The sequence below is a fragment of the Spermophilus citellus genome (assembly GCF_964194105.1).
Source record: "Spermophilus citellus genome assembly, chromosome: 9".
Lineage (NCBI taxonomy): Eukaryota > Metazoa > Chordata > Mammalia > Rodentia > Sciuridae > Spermophilus > Spermophilus citellus.
Window position 1 is genome coordinate 67,436,827 of NC_138191.1, and position 12,303 is coordinate 67,449,129.

The 12,303-nt window shown below is 39.0% G+C and overlaps 1 protein-coding gene across 1 annotated transcript in view; it reads left to right on the forward strand.

The window, feature by feature from the left end:
* Positions 1-12,303, forward strand: part of LPAR3 (lysophosphatidic acid receptor 3) — an 83,988-nt gene that overhangs the window by 18,341 nt on the left and 53,344 nt on the right. Inside the window, exon 2 of the mRNA XM_081308127.1 lies at positions 10,906-11,662. Coding sequence (XP_081164253.1) covers positions 10,927-11,662 — 736 coding nt within the window. The 5' untranslated portion in view covers positions 10,906-10,926. The remainder of the gene's footprint in view (positions 1-10,905; positions 11,663-12,303) is intronic.

Consider the following 12,303-nt stretch of genomic DNA (forward strand, 5'->3'; position numbering starts at 1 on the left):
ATTTTTTTTAACAGAATAACCTATGCTTTTTTTTCCTACTTCTGTAGGAAAACAATCACCTCAGCATTGTTCAACATAACATATCTGGTTTCCACCTCCTCTACTTCCAAAAACTGAGACCCACCAACTGACTAGCACAGAAATTAAATGTACATTTACCACAGCTGCTATACTGAGCATTATGTGTACAAACATGAATGTTCTTGCCCTAAGAAGCTAAGAGTCTGGTGGTAAAGATGGACAAGCAGGAAAAAAATGCTCATACAGTACAGTACCTGGGGATCCCCCCCCCCACACCCCATCAGTGACTAAAAGAGAGCCCGAATATAGTAAATATAAGTCTGCATTAGGAGAATCAATTTATATATGTATTAAAGTTCCAGATTACAAAGGACCCAAAGTTGGGAATTGCCTCTGATCTTCCCCATAAGTGTCTGTCTTCTGATGGGAAGGAGTGGTCAGAAGAGCTAAATTAGATGAGGCTGAAAGTGCAGGGGAGGGGGCTGCCTGATAGTAGGTAACCCATCAATTCACAGCCACCTGGAGGGGAAGGAACAGGGGAAAGCTGTGTCTTGACCTCAGCCTCCTCCCTCCTTCCCATCTCTGGATGGTCCTCTCATCTGCAGAAGCTGGAAAGTGAAGAAGCTGGTTGATGAAGTCCGTAAGGACCATCCCTGTAGGATCGGAGCAATCAGAGATGGGTAGGGAGAGGAGCTGGAGGCAGCAACTGACATGATCAGGCACAGCATTCAGATGTCTTTTATGTTCACATACGTGACCTGGCTGTTTTCACTACCAGACAGGCAGGTGGGAGGAGCAGGCAGACCTGAGAGTTTGAGCCTCCCACTTCCATGATGAGAACTCCTGCTTCCTGGCCCAAGCCTAGCATTCTCACAGGCCCTCTGACTTACTTGTTTAGCAGTTCATAACAAAGCATTCTCCTTTAGGGACTATGAAGCTTGACTAGAAGAATCAAGAATCATGGCCACTGCAGCTGCCATGCTTTTAAAATATTGTTTTCCTCTCTATGGAGAGCTTGAGGATTCAGCTGGGCTCTGACATGGGAGGGGAGTAGCTCCAGAAGCATGGAGCCACTGCAGGTCACTGTTGGCCTTTTGACGGTCACTGTGGGAGATTATTTGTAGAGCAAGGGACTCCTGCACATCCTTCTCAGGACTAGAGGCAGGTCACGCAAGGCATTGCATGAGGGAGTGCAATACCGTGGTTGGGTTAGGACAGCTCAGGCCTCAAGTTTGTCCATTGTCAGTTTGAGAGTTTAAAGTCATGTGGTGTGAGCAAGCACTTAGAAATTTTCCAAACTACATTTTATAGATAACAAAAGTTCTTTGGGCAAGAATATCTATTTCAGTTATGACTGTTCACATATTAAATTTTGACATCCTTGACTCCTTCCACTGGCTAAACTACTGAAATGTGATTACAGAATGGCGTAAGAATGACTTGCTGCGTCCTAGCACATGTGGAGTTCTATATAAATAATATTCAATTTAAACATTTTGATTAACATCTTTACTTTTATGAGGGTCCACGAACAAAATATACCTCATCTTTCTAGCTCAATGAGTTAAAGATTAAAATTTCATAATAGATAAAGTAAAGACAATTAAAGATTGTATTATGCTTGGATAAACTAAGGGAATTTACTGTTCGCATCAAATCTGTGTGTCACTTCTTTTATTTAGTTCTGTATGTTTCCATGCCCGTCTTCCTGTTTAATCAAGAGGCTTAAGACAGTCTTCAGTCACCAGGAACATATGGGAAACAATACCTAGGGTTGTGGTTTGTTTATTAAACAAGTCCTAGGGAAGGAGCTGTGTGTATATACCACCTACTATAAACCCACCCACTTGATGGGGAGAGAGGGCAGTAGGTGTAGCAGCTGACATATCACAGACTATCTGACTTTCCTGACTAAAAGCTCATAGATGTGCTCTGCCACAATAACCTCTTCATTCAGCTAAGCTCAGGCCACAGTTTCCCCCTGCATGTCCTCACCTCTGAGCCAAAGCTGACTTGAGACATTTAAGTTTCTCGTTTGTACACACACCAGTGGATGCTTACCTCAGCTCCTGTGGCGGCCCCTCTGGGGACCTTCCCTGAGGGTGTAGATATGGTGGAGACTTTCTTGCTACATGAAGGACAGAGACTCTGGATCAGAGTGGTTTTTAGGTGTGTGTGTGGGTGGGTGGGGGTTAAGTTTTGTTCTTTAGAAATGGAACAAACCTGAGCAAAGTTTAGTTTTCTCAAGAGAAATTGTAATGTAATAAGATAAGGAAGCAGATTTGTAAGGGCCCTACCCTTAGCAAGCACCGCTAAAGTCAACAAATTAGCTTTATCCAAGATAATCGGTGTCTCCTAATACTCTATTATGAACAATGTCTGTTTCAGTTTAATTTGCCACCAATTGCTCCTCCTCTGTAAAGTAACTGTTTGTGAAACACAGGAGTATTATTTATTTTGAAATTATTGCCGTATAATAATATAATCCTTCCTCCTCCTTCAAAAACTTTAAATCCTTATTTATAGAACAGTTTTACATTTGCAGAAAAATTGAGCAGGTCGTACACCCCACCCCTACACATAGTGTCCCCTGTGACTAAATCTTACATTCATGTGGTACATTTATTATCATTAACAAACTGATATAAATTACTTTATTCAGACTTTCTTGTTTTCCCCCAATGTCCACCCAGAAGACACAGTGTATTTTGTCTTTCTATCTCTGTAGGATTCTCTTGGCGGTGATAGTTTCTCAGATTTTCCTTGTTTTTAATGACTTTAATAGTTTTGAAGAGTGCTGGTCAGGGTGTTGTAGAATGTCCCCTGACTAATATTTGTCTGATGTTTCTCTTATGATTAGCCTAGAGTTATAGTTATTGAGAGGAAGATCACAGAGTAAATTGTTAATTCCTAATGCATCATATCAAGACTACAGACTAGTAACACAACTTAGAGCTGATGATCTTGAACTTGATCATCTGGTTGAAATTGCGATTTTCAAGTTTCTTCTCCATTGAGAAGTCACTGCCCCACCCTATTTCCATACTGTAGTCTTGGGAAGGAGGTTACTAGGTAGCCACATTTTTTTTCGTTTGAATTTGTCTCAGTTTAAAATTTTTATTTTATTGGTTCTCCTTAGTTATATATGACAGTAGAATCCATTTTGATATTCTTACAAGCATAGGCTATATCTTATTCTGATTAGGACCCCGTTCTTGGTGGGTGGGCATGATGGTGGGGTTCACTTAGGTAACTTCATATGTGCACATAGGAAAATTATGTTAGATTTGTTCCACTGTATTTCCTATTCCTGGCCCACCTCCCTTCCTTTCGTTCCCCTTTGTCTATTCTACTGAATATATATCGAATATCTATTTGTCTAGTCTACTCCCCCCCCTTATTGTGGCTTAGCTTATCAGCAAAAACATTTGACCTTTGGGTTTGGGGGACTGGCTTATTTTACTTAGCATGATATTCTCCAGATCCATCCATTTACTGGCAAATGTCATAAAGGCATTCTTCTTTATAGCTGAGTAGTAGTCTATTGTGTATATGTACCACATTTTCTTTATCCATTCAGGTGTTAAAGGGCACCTAGGTTGGTTCCATAGCTTAGCTATTGTGAATTGTGCTACTATAAACATTGACATGGCTATGTCACTATAGTATGTTGATTTTAAATCTTTTGGCTGTATAATAAAAAATGGGATAACTGGGTCAAATAGTGGTTCCACACCAAAAGGGATGTTACACTCTTCTCCTCCAGGGTGGAGTACCTATGTAATTTATTAGGTACCTAAGAGATTTGTCCTTTCATTTCCATTGATTATTTTATTTAGCAATTTATTTCTATAAGTATAGACTCATGGGTATTTATTTTGCACTTTAGATTATAATCCTGTACTGCCTTACTTGTGTTACTACTTGAATTGATCTAGCTTTGGCTGTGGGGTCCACCTTTCTTTAGAGGCTGTGTTCACAGAGAAATCCTCCTTTCTATGTCCAACTCAAGAGGAGCAGCCTGTCACGGGACTGCCTTTCAGACCACCCAGACTTCTCTGTTCTGCTTATTCTGCTGCCAGGGTCAGTGAACACCACTCCTCACACCTCTCAGTCTGCAGGGCTTGGAGCCAAGTCTATCCAGGGAAATGAAAGAGTGGTGAGATCCAAATTACAGAGCACATTATACAGAAGAAGAAAGTAATGCTGGTCAGTTTGGGTAAAAGATTGGGAACATATGGGCAAGGGTGCCCAAGGATACTTGACATAAGTCTACACTTAACAAGTATCTACTGAGAGCCTATTGTGTGTTGGGCATTGCTGCAGGGATGTGTTGCAATAGGGATGTGTGGAAATAACACAAAATCTTGGTCTTCATAAGCAAAACTTCTATTGGGAGAGATAGACCATGACCCCAACTAGATAGTGTCAGGTAGAGAGAAATGCTGTAAAGAAAAAGAAAGCAAGTTTAATGGCTTAAGTGTTGCAGGGTAGGGTGGGGTACTTTTTAGAGAGTGGCAGGGAAAGGATCTCTGATGAAGTGATATTTGTGCAAGAATGAGGTAGAGGAATGAGCTCTTTGGGTGTCTGGGGGAAGAGGCTTCTGGAAAGACAGAATGGCAAATGCAAAGGCCTTGAAACTAATGGTTAAAGCGAGCCTCAGTGGTAGATTTAGAACTCCCAAGCTGTCCTGATTTTGCAATTACCATGCATTATTAAAACAAATTCAGTGAATAAACATGATTTTATCTTGGTGGTGTACACCCATAGGTGTACAGCAACTTGAGAGGCTAAGGAAGGAAGATCTAAGTTCAAGGCTAGCCTCAGCAACTTACCAAGACCTTGTCTCAAAATTAAAATTAAAAGAAAGAGTTAGGTATGTGCCAGCATTCACTTATCAGAGATGTGATTCAGTGGTAAAGCACCCAAGAGTGTTCAATCCCAGATGCCAAACAAAAACAAGAACAAAACCAAACCATGATTGCTTATGCAGGTTTTGTTGCTAAAGTACCAACTAACCTAACCTCCAACTCACATCTGGATGGGATTTCTAAAGAGGAAAGAACTGTCATGTACTTTGGAAAGAAGATTTGCAGAGCATCAACTGACCTTGTCTTTGGTGCGCCATGTTGCTTTCCAAGAGGGAGAGGAAGGTGTTATTGGAAGCCAACTAAACAGCCAGGCAGCAACTTGTCAGATGTAGCTAGAAATAAAAGCAGCCTGAGTGGTTTCCAGATGTCTTAATTTTCATAATTGTTTCCACATTCTGGGATGGCTGGACATTTTTTTTTTCAGAGAAACAAGTTTGGGAGAGTCTAAATGAAAGGTTTGCTCATGAAGTTTTCATTTGGAATCTACATATAGACATTCTAGACCATCATTTTATGAAGTCTTAAATTACCAGAGTTTGAAGTTGTGGTAATCACTCCAGAGTTTAGCATCTTTTGTTTCTGGGTCAGAACTATTAAACCTTCTAAACCTTTAGTATAAAACAAACAAACAAACAAACAAATAAAAAACAGCTTGGGATTTGGCAGAGTAAGATTTAGCAGTGCTAATGTGGTCTTGTAATTGACCATATCGCATTTCTACTCACCATAGAAGTTGGAAGCATATTTTCAGCAAAGTGCCTTTTCTACCTTTCTCAGGACTACTTAAAAAAAAAAAGACTAAAGACTATTTAGAATGCCTTTCTATTTTTTTATAGTGCAGGACAGTCTTTGAATATGACTTGATCAGATCATTTTATTTCAATAATGCTGTAATGTAAATTTAACTATAGTTCTTGGTTTGTCTGGTGTTTTGTTTGCATAGGAAGAGAAAGGATAATGTTATAGATAAGCATGCACATTTATGGAACAAATTTAACATAAACATAAGCTTATGCCTGAACAAATTTTTCCATTACCCTGAAGTCTGACCCTTGACAGGTGCTTCGGTTTCCTCATCTGCAGAATGGGAGTAATAATAGTATCTACATTATTTTTTTGGTAGATCAAATGAAATGATCCAGGTTAGATGCTTAATATGGCACAGAGTAAAGAATTCAAGCAATAATAATTAAAAGTCAGAAGAGAGTGGAGATATGAAGTAACTCACCTGAGAACACATAGTTAGTAAGTGAGGGAGCTCTCCAATTGTTATTTAGTCAGCAAAGCACTTAGCTGAAACTTTTCACTTGAAATGGGGGTTGGGGTGGAATGGAGTAGGACAGAGGATCATTCATTTATTACACTAAACATACTGATGCTGCCAAGGGAGCATAATAGGCAGGGAGCAGAGTGGTCTAGCGGTGGGAGTTGGACCATAAGGGCAAATGCCAAAGTAAATCCTGGGCAACACACATACAGCTGGGTAGCTGCATGGAAACTTAACCAGGGCTCTCAGAAAGCAACAGGGCTGCTTTGAACTGGTTAGAGAAGGTATCTTGTGGGGAGAACTTTTAGGCTAGGACTGAAATAACTTATTAAATTGTTTCAAATCACAGAATCATGTTTTAAGGTTTGAGAGAGATCAAGTGATGATAAATTGGTCATTTATTATAAGCTCACTAAAGTTTTTAGTAAATTCCAGCTTTAAAAAATGTGATCATCTATAGTAGAGACTGTCAGCAAGAACTGACCATAGGCTTAGTAGCATATGGCCAAGGAAGGAAAAAAAAATCAGAAGTTCTCATTGGAAAACTTTTAGTTACTAATTTTTGGGAGATCTAGGGTGATTAAGGAAATGGTTTATAGGAGAACTGATGAAAGTTATGTCCTGTTATACTCACTTGCCAGCAAGAAAAGTTTTATGGTTATATGAAGTTTTAAGTAGAAAACCAGTTTCTTTTTATTGTTACTGGAACTGTAAAGTGCTGTGTGGATAAGAGTGGATTTCATGAACATGGGCAGATCTTTGATCTTTTCCTTTGAACATGGAATTTCATTTTTCAGAACTACTGTTCTACAATAAAGGTACACTACATTGAGCAGAATGGATGCTCCTAAGACAGAATTTGCAAACTAATGTTTAAAATTCTATTTATTTACTAATTACAGAAAACCCAGAAAAGAACAATCAGGAAAGAATTTATGATCCAAAATTTCATGTTTCTTAATTGTTTACATTTTAGGATTTTTTTCCTTACCTTTTTCTATAACTTTAAAAGATGGTCAACACATACACAGAACTGAATGTGTGTTTCTCTGTGTATACATTAATTATTTGTATTTGTAACTAAAATAATGATGTGCATTTATTTGTATTACCACTTCATGGTAAACATGTATTTATTTGTTGTATAGTATTTTAATTCTGTGAATTTTTTTTAAAAAAATCAGTTCCCAATAAGAACTTTCTTACTCTCATTACCTGTTTCTCTCAAAAGTAGAATCTGGGCTGGCTGGCTGTTGGGGGACTGCTTAGTGAGAGTCTGGTTAATCCTGGTCTTCTGTGATTTCTCAACTTTGTAAACCAAACTACTTGTCAGTCTCAGAACAAAGTTTGCTAAAATGTGTCTAAGAATGTACAATTTTGGTTTTGATGAGGGGAAGTTGAATTTGAAGATTTTTGAAGTAACAGTCATTGAGGTTTTAGTGCATCATACAATTACAAATTTGACCAAATGTAAGAACCAAAACTAAAATGCTAAGATCCCTTTGAAAAATTAGAAAAAAAAATTTAACAGTATTTTTTGGTAATATCTGCATACCAAAATATTTGTGACATACTAATCAAGATGTTTCAGATAAGTTAATCAAAGATAATGTAACATTGAAATATGTTCCTCCTGGCTATCTAGAGCAAAATAAAATACATAAATCATTTTAATTAGTGAAAGGACACATGAAAATTGTATCGTTATAATTTCTCATGTGGTATGTTAGCATTACTAACATTCTAACAAAAATACCTTATAATTTATAAACAATAGCAATTTATTGGTCACTTTCTGGCAGCTGAGAACTCTAAGATCAAGGTGCCAGCACATGTGGTATAATACACATTATATCATCTGTATTTTTAATTTGGGGAAATTATCACAAGATAATATAGCTATATTGGCCTACTGTATGAAGTTACTAGATATTTATAGTTAAATATTGGCAGGTGTTTGCCAAAGAAAGCAATTTTGTTTTGTCTGGTGAGGGCCTGGTCTCTACTTCAAAGATGGAATCTCCTTGCTATGTCTTCTCATGGTAGAATGGCAAAAAAGGGATTCAAACTATTGTTTATATGTCTATCTACTTACATATTAGATAAATAAGTGGGCTTTTTTTATAGCCATAGGCACTAATCTAGTTTCGAGGACTGAGCCCTTATGACCCAATCCTCCCAAAGACCCTACCTATTAGTACTACCAAAATGGAGATAAAAGTTTCAACATGCATTAGGTGGAGAGGATGCAAACATTCAGATCAAAGCTGGTGGTTTTTGCATTGTTTGTCTTAAATTTTTATATACATTCAACATGGTTGAAAGATGGTTTTTCTCGTGGGATATTTAAATTAAATTTCACTAGATTAGTATCCTCTATTAACTCTCCTATGCTGCTGATGGGAATAGAAATATGAACCCTTTCAAGCACAGTTGGGCAAAATGCATCACAAACCTTTAAGTATACTTATATCAATTTGAAATTTATGGACTATTTCTAAAGAAAGAATTGTTCATACATATAAAGGTTACTGCTCAAGAATGTAGCTTGGACTGGGCACAGTGGCACATGCCTATAATCCCAGCAGCTCAGGAGGCTGAGAAAGTAAGATCATGAGTTCAAAGTCAGCCTCAGCAACAGTGTGGGGCTAAGAAACTCAGTGAGACCCTGTCTCTAAATAAAATATGAAAGTAGGGCTGGGGATGTGGCTCAGTGATCTATTATCTCTAAGTACAATTCCTAGTACCAAAAAAAAAAAAAAAAAGAAGAATGTAGCTTTGTTTACAAAAGTGAAATCGTGGGAACAACCTTAATGTCCAACATTTAGGGATAACTAAATAAAGTATAATATACTAATATAAGGAAATATTATGAAGCTATTAAAATTATACCATCTGTATTTTTAATTTGGGGAAATTATCACAAGATTATATAGCTATATTGGCCTACTGTATGAAGTTACGGGATATGTGTAGTTAAATATTGGCAGGTGTTTGCCAAAGAAAGCAATTTTGTTTTGTCTTTATTAAAACTGAGTCCCCCTTTCTTGTAATTGAAAGCCATGATAACCATTTGTCTCTTGAGACCACTCCTTGTTTGTTTAAGCATATACAATTATATTTTACCTACCATTTGCATGAAAGAGAAGCAAGTATCTAACTCATCTAAAAGTATCATTATACCATATAAAATATAAATTAGAAAATAGATTGAGATACGTTTCTAACTTAAAATTGTTATTTGGACTGCTTATCCTGATTCTGGATGTGGTATTGGATTCCAGATTTCTCAGAACCTTTAAAAGCCAAGACTTCAACTACATTCTTCTGTTAGAGCCACTTAACTCCCACAAGTGGATGGCTCAGCACTTAGGGCTATTGGGTCTCTGGCTATCCAGTAAATAAGCTGCGGCCTTGTTCCTTGGGAGAAACCTCACCGTCCTTCCACCTAGAGGTAGACTCCTGGCTTTAAACCCCAGTCTCCTTTTGATAGGCCCCTTCCTGGCTATGGCCATACCACTGTGAGGCTGAACTCTTGATTCTCCCCACCAATCATAGATAAATGGGGGTCCTTGGAGCCTTTGCCCATCCCTTCCTTGGCAGAATCTCATTTATCTTTTAGATCAATGAGCTCTTGTACCGGGAGCATTTCTGTCTTCCCTGTCTGTCCAATTTCACACACATGCCCCAAGGACTTTCCCCCTACTTGGCAGGTGTGTTCTCACATCCATCCTGAGTTGGATTTCTGTCCAAACTCTGGGTTTCAGTCTTGCCATGGAGGTCTGTCTCATCCTCCACACCTATTTGGTGGAGAGTGCCAGGGTTGGGGGACTGACCTGAAGTGACTGAATTGGAAAATCCAGTAAACAAACTCACATTAGTAGAGTTTGGATTAGGAAACTATAAGAAAGAAGTAAACAAAAAAGGTAAGGAAAAAGTATTGAGACCCAAGCTTCCTTCCCTCTACCACATGCTTAATAAGAAAATGTAATTGTATCTTGAGACTAAAATATGATCAGAGGAGGATCTGGAGTAGAATCAAAAGTGACAGAAACTTGATCTCTTTGAGAAGTCATTTGGTCATGTGATGAATAACTCATCACCCATTATCTTGGCAGGAATGTGCCTGGTATTACCAACCTGCTCTTGAGTAATCGACACTTCCCATAGGGGCTAGGGGTATAGCTCAGTTGGTAGAGTGTTTGCCTCGCATGCACAAGATCCTGGGTTCAGTCCCCAGCACCACAAAAACAACAAACAAACAACAAAAAGTGTTCCATAAATAAGAAGTGGGCTAGAAACCACCATGGGGAAGCATTCATTAATGTTTTATGCTGTATGGTAATTGTTTCTAGTGCAGAGTAGATTTTGTAGCACTCAGTGCATTTGGCATTGATGCCTCCATGATCATCCAGTCATTCCTTCAGCCAGCCACTCAGCAGTTACCTGTCATGAAGCAGGCAGGGCAACTGGATCCTGAGGTTATTTATAATAGTGAACCAAATAAACCCAAATCCTCCCTCACTGAGCTTGCAGCCTAGCTTGGGAAACCAATAACTAACATGCAAGCTCAATGCTGGGGTAGGAGGTTGGGTAGTAGTGTATTTGAGTAAGTGATATTTATGTTGATACATGAAATATTAATAGGAATTAGCCAGAAGAAAGGACCTAGCAGTGGTAATTGGTAGCTTAGTGACGAATTTCATAAAGAGTGATATTTGTTTTTTCTTTAAATTTCTCTTCTAGGATGTTCAACTCTTCTCCACAATGAATGAGTGTCACTATGACAAACGCATGGACTTTTTTTATAATAGGAGCAACACTGACACTCCCGATGAGTGGACAGGAACAAAGCTTGTGATTGTTTTGTGTGTTGGAACATTTTTCTGCCTGTTCATTTTTTTTTCTAATTCTCTGGTCATCGCAGCAGTGATCAAAAACAGAAAGTTCCATTTCCCCTTCTACTACCTGTTGGCTAATTTAGCTGCTGCAGATTTCTTTGCTGGAATTGCCTATGTATTCCTGATGTTTAACACTGGCCCAGTTTCAAAAACTTTGACTGTCAACCGCTGGTTTCTCCGTCAGGGGCTTCTGGACACCAGCTTGACAGCTTCTCTGACCAACTTACTGGTCATTGCTGTGGAAAGGCACATGTCAATCATGAGGATGCGAGTCCACAGCAACCTGACCAAAAAGAGGGTGACACTGCTCATTCTGCTTGTGTGGGCCATCGCCATCTTCATGGGGGCAGTCCCCACACTGGGCTGGAATTGCCTCTGCAACATCTCTGCCTGCTCTTCCTTGGCCCCCATTTACAGCAGGAGTTACCTCATATTCTGGACTGTGTCCAACCTTGTGGCCTTCTTCATCATGGTGGTGGTGTACCTGCGGATCTACATGTACGTCAAGAGGAAAACCAACGTCTTGTCTCCGCATACAAGTGGGTCCATCAGCCGCCGGAGGACGCCCATGAAGCTCATGAAGACAGTGATGACTGTCTTAGGTAAGAGGAACCAGGTGATCCATTATTCCCATTCATTCAGCAAGTTTTCACAGGGTTTCTACTTATGAGGCAGTTAGAAGGCAGCAGTGAAAAAGAACAGACATGAATCCCAACCCACCTGGAGTTTATACTATAATAGGGAAAGGTGAAAATAGCTATTCTAATGGAGGTAAGCAAAACAAGTCAGCCATAAAATAAGATGAGTTCCATATGGAAAAATAAGTCAGGGAAGAGATATAAAGAGTACTAGGCAAGTATAGTTTATAATTTTAAAGATGATAGCTTTTAAGCTGAGATGTGAAAGTGTAACTAATGAGAACATTTTTTTTTTTTAAAAAGAGAGAGATGGGAAGGTATGAGGGAGCAAACCACGTGGATGACTGGTGAAGAATTCCAGGTAGAAGACCTAGTAAACACAGGAGTCCAGATAGGAAAGAGGCTGGTGTGGCTGGAGAGGAGTGAGCAAGGGTCCGAGAGCTGATGGGGAGAGGGGGAGCCTCTCAATTTATGTAGGGCCATGTATTTACAAGGACTTTGGGATTTCTGAGTGACATGGGAAGCTATTGGAAGCTTTTGAACAAGGGGGTGACATGATCCAACTTCCTTTTGAGTGATGTTTCTCTGGCTGCTGTTTTTAGAAA